This window comes from Sebastes fasciatus, chromosome 8, assembly GCF_043250625.1.
Source record: "Sebastes fasciatus isolate fSebFas1 chromosome 8, fSebFas1.pri, whole genome shotgun sequence".
NCBI classification, from domain to species: Eukaryota; Metazoa; Chordata; class Actinopteri; order Perciformes; family Sebastidae; genus Sebastes; species Sebastes fasciatus.
In genome coordinates, this window is record NC_133802.1 from 6,688,938 (window position 1) to 6,716,034 (window position 27,097).

The following is a 27,097-nucleotide window of genomic DNA, read 5'->3' on the forward strand; positions in this document are numbered from 1 at the left end:
ATGGTTAACCAGGGGACCCGTACTTTAACTTAGGCTCATACTCACTGAGGATACTTGCACACTACATGCACTGAGTCTATAGCAATGCTAATGAATTTGTGAGGCTGCAATGTTCACTGTAAAGAAAACTTTTTGATGGATAAATATCGTGGCTATGGTTATTGGCGGTGGCTGTCGCTCGGAGGTAGAGCGGTTCGTCCACCAATCGGAAGGTCGGCGGTTCAATCCCCGGCTCCTCCGGTTCCATGTAAAGTTTGAGACCCGGCTGCCATGTTGAGATCAGTTGAGGAAATACCAAGCACCGCCCACCAGCCGGAGCACTCTTTCTCATTTTACAGCTAAACGGTACACTACAAGATGTTTCTGAAAACATTGTATGCGAGAAATAGGCATTACAGTAACAGAATATTGATTAATATTTGATCAGCGCTGCCTAGTTTTAACCGTTTGATCGGAGTTCGTGAGTGATTTACAGTTTTTTTCCATTGAATGAAGAGCCAATAGGAACACTCTCTCTCTGAAATGACCTGTGATTGGCCAAAGTCTCCCATTGTTTTCTCTCAGAACACTTGAATTACAATATGCTGAAAGGTTATTATGGAATTTTTTGCCCAATGATGCCAAAAGCATTCTGCCTACTGCTGCTTTAAGGTGTGGTTAGGTTCAGGCACCAAAATTACTTGGTTAGGTTTAGTGAAAGCTCATCGTCTGGGTTAAAATAACCCGTTAAGGTTAGGGGACCCTATCATCATAGTGAGGGAACAAGTAAGGGAACGATCGTGGTTATGACAACAATATTGACTGTCAGTAAGAAATGAGAAATGAACAGTGCTTTCTCATGTTGACGTTTGGCATTTGTCTTTAATAACGTCACCTGTGGTGACCTCCTTTGCTCCCGACAGACAGGAGTCATAATTACTTTGGCTGCTACACCCAGGCTATATGTTTCATTTGACCCTAAGAATAAGGACTCATACACAGTAATTGTGCCCCTTTTCAATTATAGATATTGATAGCCAGGGAGAGGCCTGGATGAAGGTGGTGACAGCATACCTGCAAGGCAGGAAATGTAGAGATTGATTACTCCTGCACTGTTACGCAGGTATACCTGGCGGGAAAGTGAAAATGAGCCCAAGAAAAAATGTTTTGTGTTCAATTCATTATCCTAAAGTTCAACTGTACCCCTGTTTTGCCGTATATAGGGTGACTGTGTTCATTATATATTGAAGAGCTAAAATCTAGGGCTGTCAAAGTTAACGCGATAACTCAGTTTTAAAGCTACAGTGAAGATACTGGTATCATGTGAAACTAAAAAACCTAATGAATCCATTGGTAGCAACCATGTCAGACTAGCTCGCGAAGGAGGTTGAATAATGCTCCAAACTTGTGCTAAATTTTGGCGAGAAAAACTGTCATGTCCATTTTCAAAGGGGTCCCTTGACCTCTGACCTCAAGATATGTAAATGAAAATGGGTTCTATGGGTACCCACGAGTCTCCCCTTTACAGACATGCCCACTTTATGATAATCACATGCAGTTTGGAGCAAGTCATAGTCAAGTCAGCACACTGACACACTGACAGCTGTTGTTGCCTGTTGGGCTGCAGTTTGCCACGTTATGATTTGAGCATATTTTTTATGCTAAATGCAGTACCTGGGAGGGTTTCTGGACAATATCTGTCATTGTTTTGTGTTGTTAATTGATTTCCAATAATAAATATATATATATATATATACATTTGCATAAAGCAAGCATATATGACCACTCCCATGTTGATAAGAGTATTAAATACTTGACAAATCTCCCTTTAAGGTACATTTTGAACTGATAAAAATGTGCAATTAATTTGAGATTAATCATGATTAACTATAGACAATCATGCGATTAATCGCGATTAAATATTTGAAACGATTGACAGCCCTACTAAAATCCCTTAGTTTCTCATTCTAACTATGATATGTAATGGTTTTTATTAAGGAATTATTGACTATGCTTTAAGCTACTCTAGATCTAATGAAAATAACTGTGGGTCACATTGATTTTATTACCTGAGTGTTTTAATATCTGTCAGGTGCTGCAGGTGCCAACATGTACAAACCATCAGGCTAATCACTAAAATTGAATAGCTTTCTTTTTTCTTCTTTTCTTCACGCTTCCCCTTCGGCTTCTTCTCCTCCCTCTCTCTCCCTTCCAGTGGTCGTCTTGTATTTGCAGGCCGTGGGAACCAAAGAATGGAGGGAGGTAAGTTAAGCAACCTTTTGCTCTCCAATATCAATATCCAATATTTATATCTACCTGTCTGCCATATGTGTGTTTTTCTTTTAGGAATGCTACTTTATTAACTTCAATAGTTTTCCTTATGCTAGTAACTTTCAGTCAGGGCTAAGAGAGGGTTTTATTAAGAAGAAGAAGTCCAGAGGCAACTCATTGCAAACCCAGAGAACATTGTTGTAGGAAATTGAAAGTGTCGACCTCTTCGCTTGCCCACAGAAGTGTAACCAATGTCTGAAATGGACTCAGGTAGGGGGAAAAATAAGCTTAATTTACCTGACCCAAACGAATGAATTAATAGTAAAGGTTAAGGAATAAATAAATAAAAATGATCTCGTTATATAAGGTTTCTGATGCTAGACAAAAGGAACTCGTATCATGACTCGGGGCTAAGAGAAAGAGAATTGAGATTCCTTTTTGCTCCCATCAAATATTCACCGTCTGCTCCTCACGACTCCTTGCTGTCTCACCCTTTGTCACTTTTTGTAAGGTGGGGTAATGGGACTTCCCATTCATTACTGCTTCTTTGAATTTCTTCCCTTTTTTCTCAATTTTTTTCCATCTCCCCAACACACAGACACATTTCCATGTCATCTCTTAGCCCTCATCTTATTTGCCTATATGGCATTCTGTCTGTATTGGTGTATTTACCCATTTGCAAATTCAAAGTCAACACTGATGTGTCAGTGAGGGCTTTGCCACTGCTGATCCCCTCACTTCAAGACACCTCACGCCTTTTTTTATTCCACGTGGCGGGGCTTAATCAAAAACATGGCATGAATTGCACTGCAATCAGCAGAGCAAACATCTCGCTGTCAGCCATACACACCGTGAGCAAATAACTGTGCTTGAATGGAAACCTGACAAATCCTTTGTTTTCTTTTGACATAATGTTTTCATCGTGGCAATACTCGATATATAATTTACAAATGAAATTTTGTCCTTTGAGGGACAAATTGTGCATTTGCATTTCTTATTAGCAAAAAAAATAAATAATTGTTTTATATTAAATAGGCGTTATCAGTACACCCACTAGCAGGTTTTATCATCTATTCACATGGAAGATCACCGAAAGAAGGTATAAAAGAACACGACAGCGACCTCTAGCGACCCTAGTGGTTATGACAGGAGCAGAAGTGGAAGTCAGGTGTTGTAATATAGACAGTGTGAAACTCCATAAGAGGTGGAGGTCGGGGACGATGGATGTGATTTTCCCTAAACTTACACCAAGAGTATTTTTTTGGCCTAAACCTAAAGAAGTTGTAGTTTTATTGCCTAAACCTAAAGAAGTTGTAGTTTTATTGCCTGAATCTAAAGAAGTTGTAGTTTTATTGCTAAAACTAAAACTGTTTTTTTGCATAAACCTAAAGAAGTTGTAGTTTTATTGCCTAAACCTAACTGGGTTTTTTGTTTTGCCTAAACCTAAGAAGTATTTTTGTTTGTGTTCAAAACGTGACGTTTCATTCATTTTTTAAAAAACGGATTGCTTTTAAGTCTCACTTTCACTTTTACAATGTTGTAGACGTAGTAGGCCCCTAATGACCCACATCTATGGTGATGCTAGCGACTGATAAAGCCTATTTAATGGCTTGATAACAGTCGAACTGGGTCCCGCTGCATTAGGCTGTGCACTGAATTGTTTTCTGATAACAAGAGGTGCCATTTTACCCAGCCAATGGATATGATCCTCCACTTACAGGCTCCCACATATCATCTGTGGTGGCCAATGGAGGACTACAGACAACTCTGTCTTCATAATTACATGCTCTAAAACCAGATTAAATAGCCAGTTGACACATAGACCGAAGAAGCGAGGGGGCCAGAGGGACCGCGGCACGGGTAGCTTCTGATATAAGCCTGAGTAAGTCAATCGATTCAAATATCTAATCGCGATTAATCGCAAGATTGTCCTACAGTTAATCGCAATTAATTGCAAATTAATGGCACATTTTTTATGTGTTCGAAATGTTACTTAAAGGGAGATTTGTCAAGTATTTAATACTCTTATCAACATGGGAGTGGGCAAATATGCTTGCTTTATGCAAATGTATGTATATATTTATTATTAGAAATCAATTAACAACACAAAACAACGACAAATATTGTCCAGAAACTCTCGCAGACATAGCTTGAGGTCAGAGGTCAAGGGGCCCCTTTGAAAATGGCCATGCAAGTTTTTCCTTGCTAAAATTCAGTGTAAGTTTGGAGCCTTATTTAGCCTCCTTTGTAACAAGCTAGTATGACATGGTTGGTACCAATAGACTGTTACAAATTGATCCTTAAGTTTTCTAGTTTCATATGATACCAGTATCTTCACCTAAAAATTGCAAGCTGCATTAATGCGTTAAAGATATTAGTGGCGCTAAAAAAAAATTGCGTTATTATCATGTTAACTTTGACAGCCCTAATTAAAATAAACATTTCTTCCCAGAGGTTAACTTAAGAACTGTAAATCAAAGGTGTAGGTTGTGAATAGTTGAAATAAATACATGGTTTTTGTAACAGACCCATTTGATATTCTCATGGACATGCAGCCCATACTGAAACCAATAATTGTCTTTCCAACGGCTCTGCTTACTCTAGGTCGTGGACAATGAAAAACATCTCCCCAGTTACAAAGTGATTCCCTAACCTTCACGCATGCCCTTGTATCTATTAACCAATCACGCCTGAATGAGATTATAACCAAAGGTCTCGAGCCCCCAATATAGAAACACTACAAGGAAATATCATGGGATTTTCCCTTCTGGTCGATACCCCCGGTAGGTTCTCAGGTCCACTACACTCCCCTGCGTGGCCTCGGTAATGGCTAGGCTGGGGACGCAGTTGAAAGCATGGATTATGTGCGCTGGGCACTAAAGACATGAATCGAGGTATTGAGGCTGTGGTGAGGCAGTGCCAAGATCAATAGCTCATTACACGGTGCTGTCAGGCCGGGCTGCGTAGGCGAGGCTGGCAGTCCACCGGGGGGATTACCGGTGCGATTGTCAGGGAGATGGAGAGACAGCGTGGCCCAGGAGGGAGGCTGGACCTGGGACTCTGTGGGCTTGCGGGTGGAGAGCTGGGTCAAATCAGCTATAATTTTTTTTCTGTATGATTTCTCTGGGGACATAAGATTTAACACACAGCACAGTTTTGACACACAAAAAAAAGTTTTGTATGTATGGATTCCAATACTGAAATGTTACAATGGTAATAAGGGTTGCTGCTGAATCTTGTGAATCTTGTGATTTGACTTTTCTTGATGTGAGCCTAATAACATGCATTGACTCATTAATCAATGCTGCTATTACCACCAATTACCACGCTCTTTCTATTTTTGCAGTTTGGCAGGACAGAGGTAATCGACAACACTCGGAATCCAGACTTCGTCAGGAAGTTCGTCCTGGATTTCTTTTTTGAAGAGAGACAAAACCTACGGTTTGATGTGTAAGTGACAGCATTTCATTCACTTTTTCTTAAGGAATCTCAACCCATCTAAGTTTAAACTTACATATACATTCTGCTATGCTGTGGATTCAGAGGTGAGGCAAAAATAGCAATGAGTTTGATTGCATTTGAATAATTTCTCTTTCTGCAGGTCTTCAGTTTAATGAAGAGCTAATTTTCGCGATCAGGATAAATGAACAGGCTATAATCACTGCTAAGATTAAATGCTGGGATGTCCAATCATGGAAGGAGATTTAAAAAACAGGTCACTTGCCAAGGTTGCTTGATAGCCCCACTGATTAAATAAGTGTCTGTAGACCCACTTGGCTATTCTGTTCAGTTCACCTACCTGTTATCCTTAATCAATAAGGGGAAACGAGTGAAAGATCACTTGCATGCCTCTGTAGCTTTAATCAAGGCACAAAAATGTGCTTTTATCACTCAGTGGGGTCTGTTGGGCAGAAGCTTGTATTCAGTTTGAACATTAAAATGGAACAGGAACATTGTTTGTGATGATGCTATTATGTTGGTGTTGTACATAATTCAAACACCAGAGCATCCCTCCTGCTTTGCAAGGTCATTTCCTATTTTCAATCCCCAACTAATATGCTTTGCGAAACAATCGGTACTTCAGTGAATTTCAAGATAGCACTTTCAGATATTATTTTATTCTTAGCTCTTTGAAGTCAGTTAGTTTAAAAAAAACTAAAAATTTTGGGAAATATGCCTATGCTTTTTTGCGAAAGTTGGATGAGAGGAAGGATGCAACTCTCTTGCCTGTGTGTTAATTGTGAAGCTAGAGCTGGGAGCCAATTAGCTTAGCTTATTACACGGCTTTGTTGAAAACTCAATACTGATTGGTCAATCAAGGCGTTCTACGGTCTGTTATTTCTTTATAGCAGACTTGCTATGTATAACAGACTGTTGCTATGGGCGCAGTTCTGTGTCAATGTCGGACTCTGGCAGACCGATTTTATGTCAAATTATAGACTTGTTAAGTAAGTAGATGTGTAATAAGCGGGATAATGTACAGGTAGCGGGTCATTGTTGTGAAATAAACCCCATCAGGGCGATTAATCGCATTAATCGATGCGGCATCGCCCTGCTGGGGGTTTATTTCACATAGATGACCGGCTCACAAAAATTCCTGTCATTCCTGTCATGTGTTATGGCCCAACACGCAATAAAATGAAGCAAGGGAATTGTTTCTTTCGGAAGTAAACAGCTCCATTTTCTCTAGACTAGTGGATCTGTACATGTGGTTGCGTTAAATATCTTTAAATTCAATGTCACCAGTTCTTCCAATCTTATCACCAATCTCTTTTTTGGATTCTCAGGTACAATGTGGACTCCAGAAGCTGTAACATTTCCAAACACGTAAGTACACTAGTATGTCGAACTCAAATGACAGTTTTGACCCAGCGCTGACATCTTCAGTTAGCCCTCAAATGTATCGCAAAATATTCAAGTCAAGTCCATTTTATTTGTATAGCCCAAAATCACAAATCACAAATTTGCCTCAGGGGGCTTTACAATCTGTACAGGATACGACCCTCGCAATGGATAAGGAAAAACTCCCACCCAGAGAAAAAAAAATTTAAAAGGGAAAAAATGCCTCATCTCCATGCCAAGCAGGTAGAGCCAGAGCAACACGACCTCATCTCCACGCCAAAAAGATAAAGCCCGAGCAACACAACCTCCTCTCCACGCCAGATTGATAGAGCCAGAGCAACACGACCTCATCTCCACGCCAAAAAGATAGAGCCCGAGCAACACAACCTCCTCTTCACGCCAGATTGATAGAGCCAGAGCAACACTACCTCCTCTCCACGCCAGATAGATAGAGCCAGAGGAACACAACCTCATCTCCACGCCAAAAAGATAGAGCCCGAGCAACACAACCTCATCTCCACGCCAGATAGGTAGAGCCAGAGCAACACTACCTCCTTTCCACGCCAGATAGATAGAAACAGAGCAACTAGCCACCTCTCCACGCCAAATAAATAGAGCTAGAGGAGCACAACCTCCTCTCCACCATGGAACCTTGAGAAAGGACCAGATTTTTGTCAATCGTTACTGACACTAATTTACAGTGAATGAGGTCGGCAGCTGATGATGATTTAGCCTGAATGAATCTATTTAGTATTTAGTTTACTGTAAATCCATCTTGTGACTAAGCCTTTTTCTTTTCTTCTTTACAAATCAACTCGTGGGAGAGCAGAAGGTGAGTGGAGTGAATTCAGATTGTGTTACCCTCATGAGTCCTGGTATTATAATAGCCTATCCTTCATTCATTTCACTTTTTCATTTTCCAATATATTCCAGTGTCCCCAGAAGAGATTTTTTTTCTGTGTTTTATTCACTTTAATTTTATTGTATTTTTCTCCCAATCTTTCATCTCATTTCATCAAGGACAAACACCAACAGCTCTCACCCGGAACGCTTCCCACGTAGTCTTGTTCTTCATTTTGTCTGTCTGCATTTCATCAATCGCTCAGGTAAAGCAACTTTTCAGAGCTCTCGACTTCAAAGTGAAAGCAGCTGTTGTTGTTCGAGACGGTATACTACAGCAGATTGTGCACGTCGGGACATTTACAGGAGCTACACACTTATTCAGTTTGTGGGACTCACACCTCCACTTGCTCCCCCACATACAACAAACATCGACACATAGTGCTCTGCCCTCTGCTGTTGTGCAGGAGTTTCATTGTGTCGTGTCATCTCGTCTTTTTTTATATTGCCATATGTTTCCGCGTGTGGGCTGGTTGTAAACTTCAAACTCTGTTGTTCAATGAAAATGCTGATTGAAGGGAAAAACACTTTCTTTTCTACCATGAGGACATGCCTTATGCACACCGTGGTGCTTTTAAGAATAATCAGTCAACAAGCACCTGAATACTGCACTCCCGCTAGGACTTCATGGACTTGACCTAGTTGCGTTAATGCATGCTTATATAAAAGGTGGAATTAAACCCTAAATTTGAAGTTTAATTTACATTGACACTTCAATAAGATGAGATTAAACTTTAATGGAACTTTAATAACTTTAATATCTCTATCTCTATCCCTATTGATTTAATGGTCTTTCATAATTGCTACTGAGCCCATTATTTTCAGTGGTAAACTTGTTTATATAAGCACACAAGGTCCAGGAAATGTGTAGAGTAATTACTTTAATGTTCATGTATATTAACGAGCTGGTTCCCCCTGTGCTAACTTATAAACTCATATGTTGAAAGAGCTCCTTAAATAATAAACTAATGGGAATCTGTAACAACCTTAGCACACTGTGTTATCTTAGATATGTGTAAAATTAAGAATCACACAGTGGCTGCAATCAAGCAGGGCATTATTAAAGGATATGTTCTAGGGCTGTCAAAGTTACGCGATAATAACGCGTTTGTACTGGGCTCAGTTTTAAAGCTAGAGTAAATATACTGGCATTAAATGAAAGTAGAGAACGTAAGGAATCCATTGGTACCAACCATTTCATACTTTAAAATTTTGGCGAGGAATAACTGGCATGGCTGTTTTCAAAGGGGTCCCTTGACTTCTGACCTCCAGATATGTGAATGAAAATGGGTTCTATGGGTACCCACGAGTCTCCCCTTTACAGACATGCCCACTTTATGATAATCACATGCAGTTTGGGGCAAGTCATAGTCAAGTCAGCACACTGACACACTGACAGCTGTTGCTGCCTGTTGGGCTTGAGGTTGCCATGTTATGATTTATGTTATTTGTTTATGCTAAATGCAGTACCTGTGAGGGTTTCTGGACAATATTTGTCATTGTTTTGTGTTGTTAATTGATTTCCAATAATAAATATATACATACATCTGCATAACGCAATCATATTTGCCCACTCCCATGTTTATAAGAGTATTGCAACTTGACAAATCTCCCTTAAAGGTACATTTTGAACAGATAAAAACAATGTGATTAATTTGCGATTAATCATAATTTTTTTCAAGTTTAAAATTACGTGTGTTTTATCTGAGGCTAATATGATGTTTCAGCTGTCTGTGTTAGACAAATAACAAGGATGTCTTCCATACTTAGTCTTTTTAGTACCACCGTTTTTTCGGTTCCTTGGTGTGTGTTACATTGCTGAGCCGTGGCAGAGGAACAGTAACACAAAGAGGGAAAACTGAAGGGCCATTATGAACAGGAGGAATGATTACAGCAACCCTAAACTGTTCTTTAAGTTATCTGCAGGTCGTATTTGGGTGTTTGTGTAACTTCGGACATTTTTAGGTCCCAGCAAGGAAATTTTGGATTTATGTTAAAATTTGCAGTGCAATGCTTGATAATGATAAATATATACAGTGTTACTACCCATATTGAAATATTATTTCATAAAATGTATGAAGCATTTTATGAGCCCAGACACTTTTCTTCATGTCCCACAACTCTGGTCTTGATGTTGAGATACGTAAAAAGTAGGGCTGTCAATCGATTAAAATATTTAATCATGATTAATCGCAAATTAATTGCAATTTTTTTTTTACCTGTTCAAAATGCACCTTAAAGGGAGATTTGTCAAGTATTTAATACTTTTTTCAACATGGGAGTGGATAAATATGCTTCCTTTTTGCAAATATAGGTATATATTTATTATTGGAAATCAATTAACAACACAAAACAATGACAAATATTGTCCAGAAACCCTCACAGGTACTGCATTTAGCATAAAACAATATGCTCAAATCATAACAAACTCAAGCCCAACAGGCTACAACAGCTGTCAGTGTGCTGACTTGACTATGACTTGCCCCAAACTGCATGTGATTATCATAAAGTGGGCATGTCTGTAAAGGGGAGACTCGTGGGTACCCATAGAACCCATTTTCATTTACATATCTTGAGGTCAGAGGTCAAGGGACGCTTGGAGCGTTATTTAGCCTCCTTTGTAACAAGGTAGTATGGCATGGTTGGTATCAATGGATTCCTTAGGTTTTTTTAGTTTCACATGATACCAGTATATTTACTCTAGCTTTAAAACTGAGCCCGCTGAAATCCTCCGAAAGATCGATTGTGTTAATGCGTTAATGAAATTAGTGGCGTTAAAACAAATTTGCGTTAACACGTTATTGCCACGTTAACTTTGACAGCCCTAGTTAAAAGAGCTAATTCAATTATAATATGACATTATGCCAAATGGAATTGTTTCATATATTTATTACTTTACAAATCATTTAAATGTTTTTTTTATCTAAGTGCGCCTGTCCCACACTTCTAGAGAAAATCCTAAAATCACCTATTTTTAAAAAGTGTTTTTACATCAATATTTACAATGATTTTCAAAGCATGATGAAAATGAATAAAAAAATATTATAGAAATCAAAAAAATGTAATGTATAAAATGAACGTTCTTGGAATGTTGCGGAAAGGATAATTAGTAAGAATAAGTTATGAAAACCATAAAAAAACAAACTTGTTAGAGATTCAAATATTAACCACTACATGTAATTGTGTGTACCTGTTTATATCTATTAAATACTCTTATGGTTAAAAACTGTTGATTTAATTTTTTTTTAATTTGGGAGAGTCAAAAGTGACTGTAGTTGCAGAAAAACCTATTTACGGTACTTCACTGTTGGCTGGACTATCTTGGCCCTGTCATGCAATTAATTGTCTCTCTTCTATCCCCCCTCCAAGGACTTTCTTGGACAGACCTTCTGCACCCTTGGAGAAATCATCGGCTCCACAGGAGGGCGGCTGGAGAGAACCCTCTCGTAAGTCCCCCAAACAACATCCTACTGTATAACATCCTGGCTTTTGTATCAATGAGAAATTTCAGATTGTTGAATCATATTCATGATTATGCACCTAAATACTTTCTTGAAAGCCGGCAAAGTGAGAATGAAATGAGTCCCCATCCGTCGCTCGTTTCAAATTTATTAAAGGCTGCTGTGGTAAACAACACTATATGAGTCATCTCACTAATGCGATGTCTATAGACTCACCAAGTTTAAATAGCCTCATCTGTTATATGGTTAGATCAGAGAGTGAGAGGTCAGATCGGCCTGCTGCATCATCGCACACTGAGCTGTTGTTGCTGTATTGAGTTTTTTTTTATATGTTACACAAAAGTGACTGAAGCATGTGACGGTATTTTGTTAGGAAGGAAGTCAATACAACCTTTGATATTGACAAAGAGATACAGAATCTACTCATATTTTCTGCTTGGTCATATTTGGATGGTAGACATCTATAATAAAAGGGGGGAATATGCATTCATTGAGAGCACAAATCCCTATTTGTATTGTATCTCTTCATTGTTAGATATTACAGTGTATTCTGAGGGGTGAGAGGAATGCTGGGAGACAGAGAGATGTGAGGTCAGAGAAGTAACGAGCCAAATTGGAACCCATTTATTGCAAGGACAAGGTATCGCTGTGGAGCTCACACAAGGTGCAGGGAAACAGTTCTTCACAGTAACATTCATAGAGCAGCATATGCAACAGAAGCTGTAATTGACGTGCAGCACAACATTTGCCCGCATGAGTAAAAGGACACTATTTGATTGGTTGTTTTTTTCTGTTTAGTTTGTAGCTCCGTTAGTGCAGCGAATAGAAACTGATCTAAATCATTCCTGACCCCCCCTTCTGTCGCAAGGAGGAACTTTATAAACAAGACTCGGTCAAAACCGAGTATATGTCTGGACCGTGTATGGTCAGTCTGTGAATTTGTGGCTAAATTGTTACACCAGTAGTCAGTGGTCATATTAAATCCAGCGGTACATGTCCACCAGGTCCGCAGAGGACACGAGGGGACGAGCTGCTCCACTCAACCAAAGAACGTATATTGCCAAGAAGTGAAAGTCAGTTGTTCGTTCCATTGCAACGTCAGCGCCCAGCAGCGAAGCTACGCCAAAGGGTAGCTTCCGCCATTTCGGACTGAAAGTGACAACCGGACGCCAGTAGAATGTCTGCCTACAAATTGACGTACAACTGTAAAACAAAATCATTTATATTCTATTGTCATATTCTACCAAAATGGCCTGTGTTGAACAATAAAATATTATAAATATAATGCGTGTTTTTAGTCCAAAATAGCGGAAGCTACTCTTTTATAGTTTTGTGTCTTTGCTTCAATACTCTTTGGCTCAACTGGCCATTCAAGCGGTGACGTACCCTCTCGTGGATTGCACCGGATTGGTCCCTGGTTGTCTGCTCGCCGTTTCAAACAGGAAACATCATGGCGGCCTGCTCGTAAACGTTCTGTTATTCCGTCCACCAAAATCTACTTCTGAGAACATTTTAAGCGACAAATAGTCTACGCCACTGCTGTATTTCATTTAATTTTAGAACTAGATCGCCTAGTTCGTCCAAGTTTCGTGAGCCGGACGCGTCGCACTGGACACACTCATTTGCATAAAGGCCTGTTCTCTGCCTTTTCATTTTCAAAGAGCAACAGCCAACGAGGAAACTCCAACACCCAGATGACCTATCGTGTAACTTCATCACTCGGTCAATGACAGACTGCGTTTGTCGGGCCGGCCCTCTGTGGTCCGGCCAAAAAATGTTCTTGAAGTGAAAATTTAAATGATCAGTTACAGTTGTGTGATGACAAACTGTTTCCTCATGCTGTGTATTGAGCGGTGCATGAACTGATTTGTAAGAGATTGAAGGTTAAATTCTCTAAACATTGAGGCAAAAACAATCAGATTGGCTGGGTAACATTTTAGAGTCAAAGAGCAATAGCACAGAGAGCAGGGACACAAGGAGGTAGATGATATTGTTTGTGAGTTGCTCCTTACTGACAGTCTAGAGTTCTCGTCTCGTTACCTTGACAGTTTCAGCTGCAGCTCTGTCTTCCTCTGAAGTGTTCCAGGTGGTCACCACCCAGGTGGTCACCACCACCTGTGACACTTCTGAAGAGAACTATAGCTGAATCAGTCGAGGGAACCAAACAGTGAAGCTACTCTGAGCAAGAAATAGCTCATGAAGTATCTCATACCCCTCTCACACCGAGGGTTGAACCAGCGTTGATTGTGTGTCTGAAAGAGTTAACCTGCGTTGACCGACTCGGCTTCACGACCCAGGTCGAGAGACGGGTCAGACCAAAGTTGATTTCAATGTGAGCGACACGCACCAGGGTCGCTAACAACCGGGGAGGGACAAATCTATTTGGTATGCAAATGGGGCGCTGCTAACCGTCACATCGGAGGAGCGGATGGGCCACGGCTTCAATGTTTTGAATTTGTACTTTGTTACCCATTTTAAATGCTAGCGGTCAATGCTACATATTGTTCCTTTAGACTGACAACCAAGCTATCTCCATGACAACTGACCAAACTATACGTCCACTGAGTAAGGCTGTGGGAAGCAGTTGAAAGCTCTGGAAAAAGCTTTCAACTGCAAGTGGACCTTGAATTAAGTTAGTTTTTTTTACTCCTACAACTACTGTTTTCAAGGTCACCAGTTTTTCAAACTCAAATAATTAGCATTTTGTATTTTATTCATACTTCTTTTCGAGTTGCTGTCCAAGTTTGCCAGTCAGCTAATTTGCTTTTAAAGCTACTTTGGCGTTTGCTCATGGAGGTTTAGCTCAACCAACAGCAACAGCTCTGCCTATAAACAAATGCTCGTATAAAACTCCAATCTGTCAAGTCTGTCTTGGTTTGTAGAGTTTTTTTCTTGTCTGGTGTATGGTAGTACAGTAAATGAATCACTGCCACTAACTTCAGTTGGACTTGGTGATGAGTCCGGTCGACTAGGGGCCAGTTTATGGTCCTGCAGCTGTCCCCTGCCAGTAGCACTATTGACATGTTTTAGGGAGCTTATCATTCTCAGACAGACCAAACAATCAGCCGGTTATGGTCCGACGGCCCAAATGCCACCGTGCTGGGCAAGCGAGGGGCGAACAGCAAAACAGGAAAGGGAGTGGAGAGAGAGAGGGAGGGAGGCAGAGCAACACAGTATTTTACATTTTGGCATCGTTGGAATGCAAAAGTGAATGTGATGCCAGCGTCTATAGACACACACACAACAGATACAAAAATAAACCTGACATCAAAATCATAGAAAATAATTTAGGGAGACAGCCGAGCCACAACACAACTCTGTTAACATTCTTTTTTTAAGCGTCTCTTCTTTTAACCGTGCAAACTCTGTCAGACACACACTAACACAAAAGGCAGGGTGGGCGATCTTGAAAAACTAGCTAGAGTACGCCAGATTTAAAAAAATTATCCAACCGAAAAGCCGAGCCCAGTGTTGTCAACTCACTCGATTCCAATGAAAGTAGCTAGCAGCACTAGCTGCTGACTAGCTCCAAAAGTCTGTGAGTCAAGCAAGAAAGTCGCCAAGTCGGCAACACTGACAGTCCGTCGCTTCGAGGCCTCCCTCCAATGCCACTCCCCCACAACTAGCATTACGAACTTGGGCTGTCAAAGTTAACACAATAATAACGTGTTAACGCAAATTTGCTTTAACGCCACTAATTTCGTTAACGCATTAATGCTACTTGCGATTTTTAGGTTGTAGCGGGCTCACTTTTAAAGTGAGAGTGAAGATACTAGTATCATATGACACTAGACCTAAACCTACAGAATCCAGCGGTACAAAGCATGCCATTCTAGCTAGTCGCGAAGGAGGTTAAATAACGCTCCAAAGTAATGCTAAATTTTGGCGAGGAAAAAATGGCATGGCCATTTTCAAAGGGGTCCCTTGACTTATGACCTCAAGATATGTGAATGAAAAATGGGTTCTATGGGTACCCACGAGTCTCCCATTCACAGACATACCCACTTTATGATAATCACATACAGTTTTGGGGCAAGTCATAGTCAAGTCAGCACACTGACACACTGACAGCTGTTGTTGCCTGTTGGGCTGCAGTTTGCCATGTTATGATTTGAACATATTGTTTATGCTAAATGCAGTACCTGTGAGGGTTTCTGGACAATACTTGTCATTGTTTTGTGTTGTTAATTGATTTCCAATAGTAAATATATACATACATTTGCATAAAGCAAGCATATTTGCCCACTCCCATGTTGATAAGAGTATTAAATACTTGACAAATCTCCTATTAAGGTACATTTTGAACAGATAAAAAATGTGCGATTAATAGCGATGAACTATGGACAATCATACGATTAATCCCGATTCAATATTTGAATCGATTGACAGCCCTATAACGAACATAAACATGTCATTATGAATGTGAAACATGGCTATTGTTAGTCCTCACAGCTGTCAAGCTAGCAGCTACAAGCAACAGATACCCGATTTTTGATTAATTTGATTTGATTTATTGATTGCTGTCGGGATGTATTGAAAAATTGCAACTAATATAACAAAAAATGTTTCTAAAGTCTTTACCAACCCTACCTTTAATTGAATGGACGTTTAAAGACTGGGACAATTACTCATCACAAACTTGCCGTAAGTTCCATGGGATAAATCATCCTTTCGCTGAATCCATTAATGGAATTCACCTTGAGGAGGAAAAGTGACAGAAGTGAAAGGTTACATACAATAAGCTCCTCTGTCTGAAGGATTTTTATAATGACTTATTCTGTGATTAATGGGGGACAATGGAGCTTAAAGACACTGACAAGGGGGGTCCTCCAACACCACACAGATAACAGCCCAATCAATCCATCAAATGAACGTATGCCTGTAGAAAAATACTTGCATGCATGCTGGATTTTAAACTCACAATATTTGAATAAAACAAGTCAATGTGCAAGTCAAAATTGGAAAATATGGTTTTGCCGACTTTTTAAAGGTCCCATATTGTAAAAAGTGAGATTTTCATGTCTTTTATATCGTAAAGCAGGTTTAAGTGATATATAAATACTGTGAAAGTATCAAAACGCTCAATCCACAGACAAATACACACAGCCCGTATTCAGAAACCGTGCGTTTGAAACAAGCCATCAAGATTTCTGTACATTTGTGATGTCACAAATCTACAATATTTAGACAATTTCACAGTTTTAAATGTAAACATTCTCAATGTGTCCCAGTTTATTTCCTGTTGCAGTGTATTTGAAGGACATCGGCTGACAGGAAGTAAACATGGACCCAAGCTGTTTCCTAGCAACGCAATTCCGTTGCCATTCCGTTGAAATGCCCTAAAACGGAGCGTTTCTGATAGAGGGTGTATACAGTTATATTCAGACAGACAGTATGAGAAAAATACTGTGATGTTTGAACATTAAAGCATGTAAACATGTTCTAGTAGAAACCCAAAATACAAGTATGAATCTGAAGATGAGCATGATATGTCCCCTTTAAATCATATTTGTTCTTTTTTTCTTGAATGTATTGAATGTAATCAACAAGAATGTGCTTCTAAAATCAATTATTTCATCCTCTCTGTCTTCTATGTCACTAAATAAGTCTGCTTCTCTCATAGTTGCTGTTGCGGAAATTATTTGCAGATCTATAGTATAGAGACACCTCAAGGAGAGAACAGTGATGTGTGCGTGACTTTGCTGCGGTTATTGCATGATTATTGCATGACCATTAAGCTAAATCTCAACGACAATGGAACTGTTTAGCACCTTCAAGTATTTGCCATCAAGTGGGGTTTGGAAAGCGAGACATTTTCTTCGCCCCAGACTTCATGAAAAAGACAAACATCTTGTGCATTCAAAATATGGCTCATTAGCTGCTAAATGCTCCACAATGTTCTCCAGTTAGTCGCTAACTAGGTGCCATTCGGTGCAGGGCAGGTAGCATATACAATAAGGTTTATCAGAGCTCTTTTGCTGAAAACAGATGCCTGCTGTGGCTGGAAACAACACTGATGCAGCCCGGTCTCACCGGGGAGTCAGTATCGACGCCCAAGGCACCCTTTAGTGTCTGTATGAGACACACCAGGCTTTCAGCTCCAATGTAAACCAATGCACGTCATTAGTAGACGCTCAGAGAAACAAATAGTATTAAGAACGAGAAGTCCTCTCAGGCCCTGTTCAGACCTGGTATTAACATGTATCCTCAGTGATGTCACTGGAGACCATGTGGAGACACATTCTAATACCAGGTGTGATCGGATCACTCAGCATGTTAAAGCCAGGACTGAACAGGGCCTAAGGGGTCAGAGGGAGGGGTGGTGGACGGGTCAAGCAAACATACGACATTTACTCAGGGGACCAGCATTGGTGTCCCATGTTAAACCAACAGTTGAGTGATTTTTACTGACTATGTTATCACGTGACGCACAGCACTGAGTCACATGACGTTAACGTCTTTAGCTTACGTTACATTAAAAGCGTCCTTATTTTAAGCCAAACCATGATGTTTTTTTTAGGTGTCAATCGATTAATTGCATGATAGTTCACGATGAATCACAATTATTGGCATTTTTTATCTGTTCAAAATGTACCTTAAAGTGAGATTTGTCAAGTATTTAATACTCTTATCAACATAGGAGTGGGCAAATGTGTGTATATATTTATTAAAATATGTTCAAATCATAACATGGCCATCTCAAACCCAACAGACAACAACAGTTGTCAGTGTGCTGACTTGACTATGACTTGCCCCAAACTGCATGGGATTATCATAAAGTGGGCATGTCTGTTAAGGGGAGACTCGTGGGTACCCATAGAACCCATTTTCATTCACATATGTTGAGGTCAGAGGTCAAGGGACCCCTTTGAAAATGGCCATGCCAGTTTTTCCTTGCCACAATTTAGTGTAGGTTTGGAGCGTTATTTAGCTAGTATGACATGGTTGGTACCAATGGATTCTTTAGGTTTTCTCGTTTCATATGATGCCACTATCATCACTCTAGCTTTAAAACTGAGCCCGCTACAACCTCCGAAGGATCGTTTGCGTCTACGAAATTAGTGACGCTAAAACGGATTTGCGTTAACGCGTTATTATCATGTCAATGTTGACAGCCCTAGTCTTTTCGAAACCTAACTAAGTGGTTTTGATGCCTAAATCTAACCGCCACTGTTTCACAATGTTAATTACCTTTAACATCAACCGTAACTGTTTCTAAATATGACGAGTATGGATGAGATCACATTGGCTGACGACAGCAGTGAGAGCAGGTTTGTCACTACGAACTAGCGTCCCCTTTCACATTGTACGTAGTCATTTGGTCCTTTGGTTGTATAAAATATTGACTGGGGCAGCTTTAAAATTATACCTGCACTCAGACAAATAGAAGGAAAGAAATGTTAATCCACCATGGCATATTCCGTTGTACTGTGCTGAAATGTACAATGACAAATATCAAACTGAAGCGGACATTTCATTTCCCATAATCCCCCCAAAAAAAGCTTCTTTTTTATCTCAAATGTTCTCTGCCATGCATACAAAAATCCTAAAATACCGAGACAAAAATACCTGGTGGCCTCAATTCCCTTTCAAGACAAACGTTTTGAGTTAAAAAAAAACAAAAACAGCCCAAACAAGCCAAACAATCAGCAGAGATGCGTAAGTGTCATATTATTCCCTAATGATCCCTCGATACACCTCGTGTCCTTGGCTTTGTCACAAAAATACCTACTTCCCCTCCACCACCCACCCTCCTCCCTCCCTCTCTCCACCACAAGCCGAGCAGTTTGGCTCTTGACGGCCCGGAAAGATTCAGCGAGAAGCAAAAAATGAAAGGAACCAAAGGGAACAAGAAGTGTTTCGTGAAAAAAAAAAGGCTAATAATGAAAAGGAAAACAACACAATGAGAGACCAACAGAGCGCAATCGCTATTCCTCCCATATGGTCAGTGTCTCTGATGGCTGCCTGCAGGGAATAGACAGCTGTCTGGAGCTTCTGATAGATCAGACACAGCAAAGCCCAGGGGGAGAAACAAGGGGAGGATGAAGGGAGGAATGGAGTTAAAGGTGCGATAAAAAGTGAAAGGGAGGTATGTGAAGGGTGACTGACAACTCGGGAGACAATGGAAAGAGGGAGGATGGAGACGAAGAAAGGGAAAGTAATTTGCCGAAAGGAAACAATATGTGATGGATATTGAAAAGGTGCAAAAGATAGAAGAGGAGAGAGGATGAGGAAGTTGGGAAAAGGGAGTCGGTGCGATAGACAAAGGAAGATAGATGCAGGGGAAGGACAAATTTCCTGAGAGAGACAGAAAAAGACAGATTTGTGTTTACCTTCCAAACTGCTGAGTACTTTCTATGCAGTTATGTGCTGTCATTTAGAAGACTACACTTGTGGAGCGCACACACACACACAAATAAAAAAAGTTTGGACAAAGACAACACAGACCCTGTATATATAAAAAAAACTTGGGTTATTGATTTTTTTCTGCATTTGCTGTCTTCAAACACACACAAAGAGTCCAAAACATATATGGTTCTGGTAGCCTCCTCATGTCGGTGGGTGTATGTTTTTATAGGTCAACAGTTTTAAAAATGGGCTTCATGCTGCGTGGCGAACTAAGCACTCCTTTCCACTTACCTGTGTGTTGCCATGGTAACCGAGGGGGGCTATTAGCCGAGGCGGTAAAAGTATAACAATGATTCAAAATACACCCTTTTGAAAAAGTAAATGGGGAGCTGGGCGGGATGTATTATTATATGGACACCCACACGACCACATACCAAAGGTATTTTTTTAATTGATAACCTGTTATGCGTGTACACATACATAATGTATGAATTTGTCTATGTAGGAAGCAGAGCAGTGCTGAGCACGAGCGAAAAACTTTTTACCTTACCACATCATCGTCACTTGCAGGTGACAAGCGAGCAAAAAACCAGACAAATCACCCATTTGTAAATGTAATCTGAACAAATGAGGCCGATCTATTAGCAATCCCACATGCTGCCAGTCGGACAGATGTAGATTGATGAGGTGTGATCGTGGACTTAAATAAGCTGTCCTCAGGGGTGGTGGTGGTGGTGATGTTGCTGGATATATGACGGCGAACCAGCCTGCATGTGTCATGTAATTATACCTGTCTGGATTTCGCTGCGAGACACTGGTCAGTCTGTCGGCGCGGTGTGTCAGAGGCCAGGGCGTATAATTGGGGCCAGTTGGTGGGATGCCTTCTGCTCTGTGGCTGATGGACAAAGGCGAGCAGACACATATATAGTACCACAAACATTTTGCAAAAAGAAAAAAAAAAGAATTGTCAGCCACACACAAAATAAGATATTTTCTGCTCTGTGAGAGGGAGCAAACAGTGGCAGATTGCAGGCAGTGTTATGTTACTGAGCTGGAGGAGGCAGCTGCAGATGTCATCTTATCCTGTTGCAACACACTATGATACAAACAGACAGGTAGGAGCTATAGGGCTGTCAATCCATGAAAATATTTAATCGTGATTTATCGCAATCTCTGTTCAAAATGTACATTAAAGTGGCAGTAAGCAGTATATTTTTGGCATCATTGGGCAAAAATCCCATAATAACCTTTCAGTATATTGTAATTCAAGTGTTCTGAGAGAAAACTAGACTTCTGCACCTCCTCATGTAGCTGTTTTCAGGCTTTAGAAAATCTAGCCCATGACAGGAGACTTTGGCCAATCACGGGTCATTTCAGAGAGAGAGCGTTTCTATTGGCTGTGCTCCGGTCATGTGACCGAAACTTGGCATTCCTTCACCAGATTTCACAATGGCGGAGGCGTCACAAACTTTCTAATTTTACAGCTAAACCGTGCACTACAAGATGATTCTGAAAACATTTGAGGCGAGAAATAGGCACTAATGTAACATAATATTGATTAATATTGACAGGCCATGCCGCACGGTCTCTCATCGCCCTAAAGGGGTTTCTTTCACAACAATGACCCGCTAGCTGTGCATTATCCCGCTTATAACACGGCTACTTACTGAAGAAATCAATAATTTGACAAAATTGGTCCTCCAGATTCCGAACGGTCTGCTACCAAGAAATAACAGACCGTAGAACGCCGTGATTGACCAATCATAATGAATATTCAACACAGCTGTGTAATAAGCATATATAATTATTAGGGCTGTTAAAAAACACTAACGCTTTAACACAAATTTGTTTTAACGCCACTAATTTCTTTAACATGTTTACCTTTAGGTTGTTGCGGGCTCAGTTTTAAAGTCACCGCGAAGATACTGGCATCATATGAAACTAGAATATAAAAACTATAAACCTAAGGAACCCATCGGTACCAACCATGTCATACGATCTTGTCGGGAAAGAGGTTAAATAACGCTAAAAACTTACACTAAATTTTGGAGGAAAAAACTGGTATGGTAACTGGTACTTTATGATAATCACATGCAGTTTTGGGGCAAGTCATAGTCAAGTCAGCACACTGACAGCTGTTGTTGCCTGTTGGGCTGCAGTTTGCCATGTTATGATTTGAGTATATTTTTACGCTAAATGCAGTACCTGTGAGGGTTTCTGGGCAATATTTGTCATTTTTTTTTATTACACACATTTGCATAAAGCAAGCATATTTGCCCACTCCTATGCTGACAAGAGTGTTAAATGACAAATCTACCTTAAGGTACATTGTGAACAGATAAAAAAGGTGCTATTCATTTTACACTGCGAAGAGTATACCAGTTTCATGTAGGTTGTAACTGTTAGATAAACTATCGGGCTGTGTATTGTGTGTGTGTGGGGGGGCTGCATATCGACTGATGACATCGCTGCGCTACGGAAATACAGCGGCACATCCTGAGTTGCCACAACGCGCTAAAGAGATGGAGACTGATGAGGCATTAATGGCCCATCAGTGCAAACTAAAGCATACAGACAATCTTGGTTGTGAGATTTGGAGAAAATAGTACCACAAAAGAGCCTGGCGGTCCCAGTGTTAAATAGCCTTGCTTGCCTAGAGCTATCTACTATAGAAGCAGACCTACTGATCTTTAAAGGTCATGGATTTCATGGTCACCAATTAACATTTACTGTATGTTTGGTTTATAATTAACTTGTCTGTTGTTATTCGGTTTGACAGATACCCAGTAAAAGAAAAGAAAGGATAATGTGATTTACATTTTGATGTCAGAGTAGTTTTCTTTTTCAAACTAAAAAAAAAATCTCCCTCACACACACACACACACACACACACACACACACACACACACAGAGACACACACACACAGAGTTGTCACCGTGTGTCCCCCCGTGTTCTGCGTCCCACAGAAAGTCACCTGCCATCTGGTGTGGAGGTTCAGGTCTCATCTGGCCTGCTCTGCTGTGACAGACACGAAGACAGAACACTTCCGCCGCCGCTGCTCTACTTCTGTAGGGAATGTTAAACTTTATCTGCCCCAAAATCAAATATGTGACATTTAATCTTGCCCCCGCTGCAGATGGGATTTAAAAAAGTATAGTTATCCTTGTCCGTGACGAATTGCAGACTTCCAAGGCCCTTCTTTGAACCTGAACCAGTGATTCATGCTGTAAGGAAATGTATACAAAAGGACGGATCAGCGCGGAGATTTACAACTATGTATCTCCCAACTGGCGAGAATTAGTTGTTACTTTATCTTGTAAACCAAAGATATGTTTGCAATTGGCTCTGTTTGAGCCGGCAGAAATTAGCTCAGAGCTAGTTTCATGCTTGCCAGCTTTGAGGCATCTTGGCAAATAATGTGACAATGTTGTTCTGCAACAGTCACGGATACAGACAATCTCCAATCTGTTAGCAACACCACTTGTTGAAACAACAAATGATTTGTAGTAGAAAGATATTGTTTTTGGGAAAAGACCATTTGGAGTGGGTGATGAAACAGCTTTTGCAAAGAAAGCGTGACACATTTGGCTGTTTTATTTAACGTTATCTTTTTATCATTTAGATTTTTAGGAGTTGTTCTAATCATTTGATGATGTCATTATTTGCTCAAGTATGTGTGGTTGTCATTTTTCTATTATCAAATTACAGTGTTATCTTTATATTGTTCTGCTTTTCCCTATCGGCACTTTAGGCGTCAAATCAAAATACAAATCAAATCAAAGCCCTAAATAAGTGAATATCAAAATAATGGTGAAGAAAGATACAAAGCTCTGACGCAGTTTCCGTGTCCACTGGAAACATTTCAGAAGCTGACCGCCTGTTCTTCAGCAGCCACATTTATAATTTTGTTGCTTTGCTGACATTTTTTTATGTCTTTTACAAGCGTAAACGCACATCTGCTGCTCATCAGCGTTGCCAGATGTACGATAATTATCGTATTTGTACGATACTAAAATGTGTTATCACGACACGCGGAATATCCTTAAAATGTCGTACTATTGTTCCCATGGGATCAGTCGCAAAAATACATTATTGATTTAGAGCTGCTTTCAAATCCCTTATTAAAACTTTATTTTACGAGAAAGCTTTTGTGAATACTTGATATGTTTCTCGTGCTTTTACCTTTCTATCTCTACCCTGCAGCCCACTGCCAGTAGTTTGTCTTTTCTTATTATTTTGCTTTACTCTGGACACTGCTGGGCGTCAGCAAAGTGGCCTTGTGCCCTATGTGGGGTTGCAACCCCCATCCAATAACAATGTGCACGTGTGCAGCCCGGGCAGGTGGTCAAATGCGCCGCTTTGTCGTGACCCTCGGCTTCTGATACCGAGGCACACGTCTCAACATACAAACCAACCGTATTTCACAGATTAGATCGAGTTGTGTTATGTACGTGTGTTCCAATGATCCCCCTGCTCCTCTCTGTGCTGTGAGTGCAGCTATGATCAGTGTGTGTCTGTAGTTTGACGAGAGCAGCGCTAAGCCACAGCCAGCAGACAGGAAATCTGCATTCATTCAAAATCCGGCAACTGCACCTTCCCGCAGGGTTATGTTGAGTTAGTTGAGAGTTTTAGAACGTAACCGCTGGGAAACAATTTTTTATTTCTCTGATTCGCTGCTGTGTTCTCACTAACTTTGTCGGTTACATATTATACCTTTCAGTACATAAGTTAAAGCGGCAGTAGGCAGCATATTTTTGGCATCATTGGGCAAAAATTCCATAATAATCTTTCAGCATATTGTAATTCAAGTGTTCTGAGAGAAAACTAGACTTCTGCACCTCCTCATGGCTCTGTTTACAGGCTTTAAAAAATCAAATTGACGGGAGAATTTGACCAATCACAGGTCATTTCATTGAGAGAGCGTACCTATTGGCTGTGTTCCGGTCATGTGACCAGAACTTGGTATTCCTTCACCAGATTTCACAATGGCGGCGTAACAAACTTTCTCATTTTACAGCTCAACAGTACACTACAAGATGATTCTGAAAACATTTGAGGTGAGAAATAGGCATTACAGTAACAGAACATTGATTCATATTTGATCAGCGCTGCCTAGTTTGACCGTCTGATCGGAGTTTGCGAGTGATTGACAGCCGGCTCTCAGAGACAGCAGATGGACAGCAAACCTCAGATCAGCTCTGACTGCTTGTTTTCCTCCGGTCTGTGAAATCTTGCAGATGCCGTAAGGAGCACTGGAGGACAACGGAGGACAGAGGCACATGATTTTTTTCAGGTTACCTGTTTCATGTACTACTGTCACGATATAACGAAAAAATAACTTTTTTGAATCATATTTGCTCCAATCTCATCTACTTCAGCTTTAAGTAACGAAAGTAAGGTAAAAAACAGGAACAGACTTTTTTTTTCCCGTATGGAGATTCTTAAAGCTGCAATACCTGCCTCCACAAACAAGCTGAGAAGATAATCTCTGATTGTGGTGAGCTAATCAGGGAAATCGCATTCTGCATTGTTTGGTCAGAAGGAAAAATGTGCACACTGAGCCTTCCGTGTTTGATAAAGCCTGAGTAACAGCGCCTGGACTTAGCCGTAGAAATCACTGTTGGGTCGATTCCCAGAAAATAAAAAGAGGCCAGTACGCCCATGCACAGCACTCTGTGACCTTTTCAAATGATAGCTGTGACCCCAAGGTTAACCAGGGTTATTCTGTCCCTGATGCGTGTTGCACTTACGCAAAAACTGACAGATAGCTAACAATAAGGATTCAGAGAAGTCGAAGACAGGAGTAAAGTTCAAGTGTTTTACTGAGTCCTCTTTTCTCTTCTTCTTTCTTTTTTGTAAAACTGAAACAATACAAATATACAGTGCTTTGTTACAAACTGTTCTCAAAATACAGCACAAATGAATTTACATTGCTTATAAATAGCCTCCATGCACACACTATGACAAGAAGCTACATTTTGGCTTAGCTTAGCATTTTTAACCTTAGCAAATGAAATTATCACAAATTACTTTGTTTTTAATCCAAACATATGAAGTCCAAATTATTTATATGCACATTAACATAAAACACAGAAAAAGTAGCAACACTTACAAGCAAAGGCTCTCCAAGGCACAAACGTAAGGGAAAAAGGGAAAGAAGCCTTCGGTCTGACCGCATGGAGAAATTCTTACACACTACAGCATTTCCTGGTTGACCTTTAACCTTTGATCACATGATCTGAACTGACCACTGAGAAAACACTTTACAGTTACAACAAACTGCCACAAGGTGGTACTACATAAAATGAATGTAAAGGCTACAGAATGTGTGCCATGACAAGGGTTCTGTCAAGAGACTGTACTTCATTTCACTTCATTAATAGCAGATGGCAGCTCAGCCTGTTGTGTTTCCCATGAGCTGTTTACAGCTTATGAAATAGCTCACAGCTGCTTCACTTTGATGGTATTGTGCATAGGTATTTGTGGAGGATTTTGCAAAAAAATTCGAAACCAATACACATAACCTGGGTGTTGTTTCTTTGCGATCATACGATTCAAGCTTACATGTCGAAAACAGAGCTCTAACATGTCTCTCTGTGCATTACATGATGAGAAACAGAACAGCCTAAATACTTTTAATAATTATCAAATGAACAGCATGGCATTGTTATTCTGTAGTCAGTGAGCGGTATAGGCAGGCGTGGACTCCAGAGTCGAGGCAGTTCTTGTATCCGGTGGGCTAGCTGGGGGGCGTGCAGTTGGACACGCTGTGTAGATAAATTCATAAATAATTCTCTCACTGTAGCTGCCTGCTACAGCTGGCGGGCAGCGTGAGCAAGAGGATCCATCGACTTCAGAACTACGTCATGGAAGATGAGATGAAGAGCGGCTAATCGACTTTCTTCCCTCTCTTCCTCTTTTCCTCTGAGTCCTTATATCCAATTTTCCTTACATGGTCACTTATTTTTTTCCTTTTTCTCTCATCCTCTGTCAGTTCTCTTGCTCCTTCGTCTCTTTCTTTAGTATCAAAGCTTAATAAGTCTGATTCCGTGGTCCTTTGATGGGGCTCTTATTGTGCATTCTGCTTTATCGTGACACTGAACTGGGACACAGCTGAAATATTCAGGGTCATTGGACAGCAGCTCTGCCTGCTGGCTTTGCCTCAGGCCCCGCATTTCCAAAGAAGTTGAATTTGGACACCGCTGCGGCACAGAGAATAATTACTTATGATAAAAATTGCAAACGCATTCATTCCTACTTTCATCCTCATGGCATTATCAAATCAAGCTGAACT

General features: G+C 40.4%; 1 protein-coding gene across 1 annotated transcript in view; it reads left to right on the forward strand.

Annotated features, from left to right (window-relative positions):
* The window catches only part of cpne9 (copine family member IX), a 96,956-nt gene that overhangs the window by 30,216 nt on the left and 39,643 nt on the right, over window positions 1-27,097 (forward strand). Inside the window, exons 3-7 of the mRNA XM_074642996.1 lie at window positions 2,195-2,241; window positions 5,597-5,700; window positions 7,038-7,077; window positions 7,922-7,924; window positions 11,362-11,438. Coding sequence (XP_074499097.1) covers window positions 2,195-2,241; window positions 5,597-5,700; window positions 7,038-7,077; window positions 7,922-7,924; window positions 11,362-11,438 — 271 coding nt within the window. The remainder of the gene's footprint in view (window positions 1-2,194; window positions 2,242-5,596; window positions 5,701-7,037; window positions 7,078-7,921; window positions 7,925-11,361; window positions 11,439-27,097) is intronic.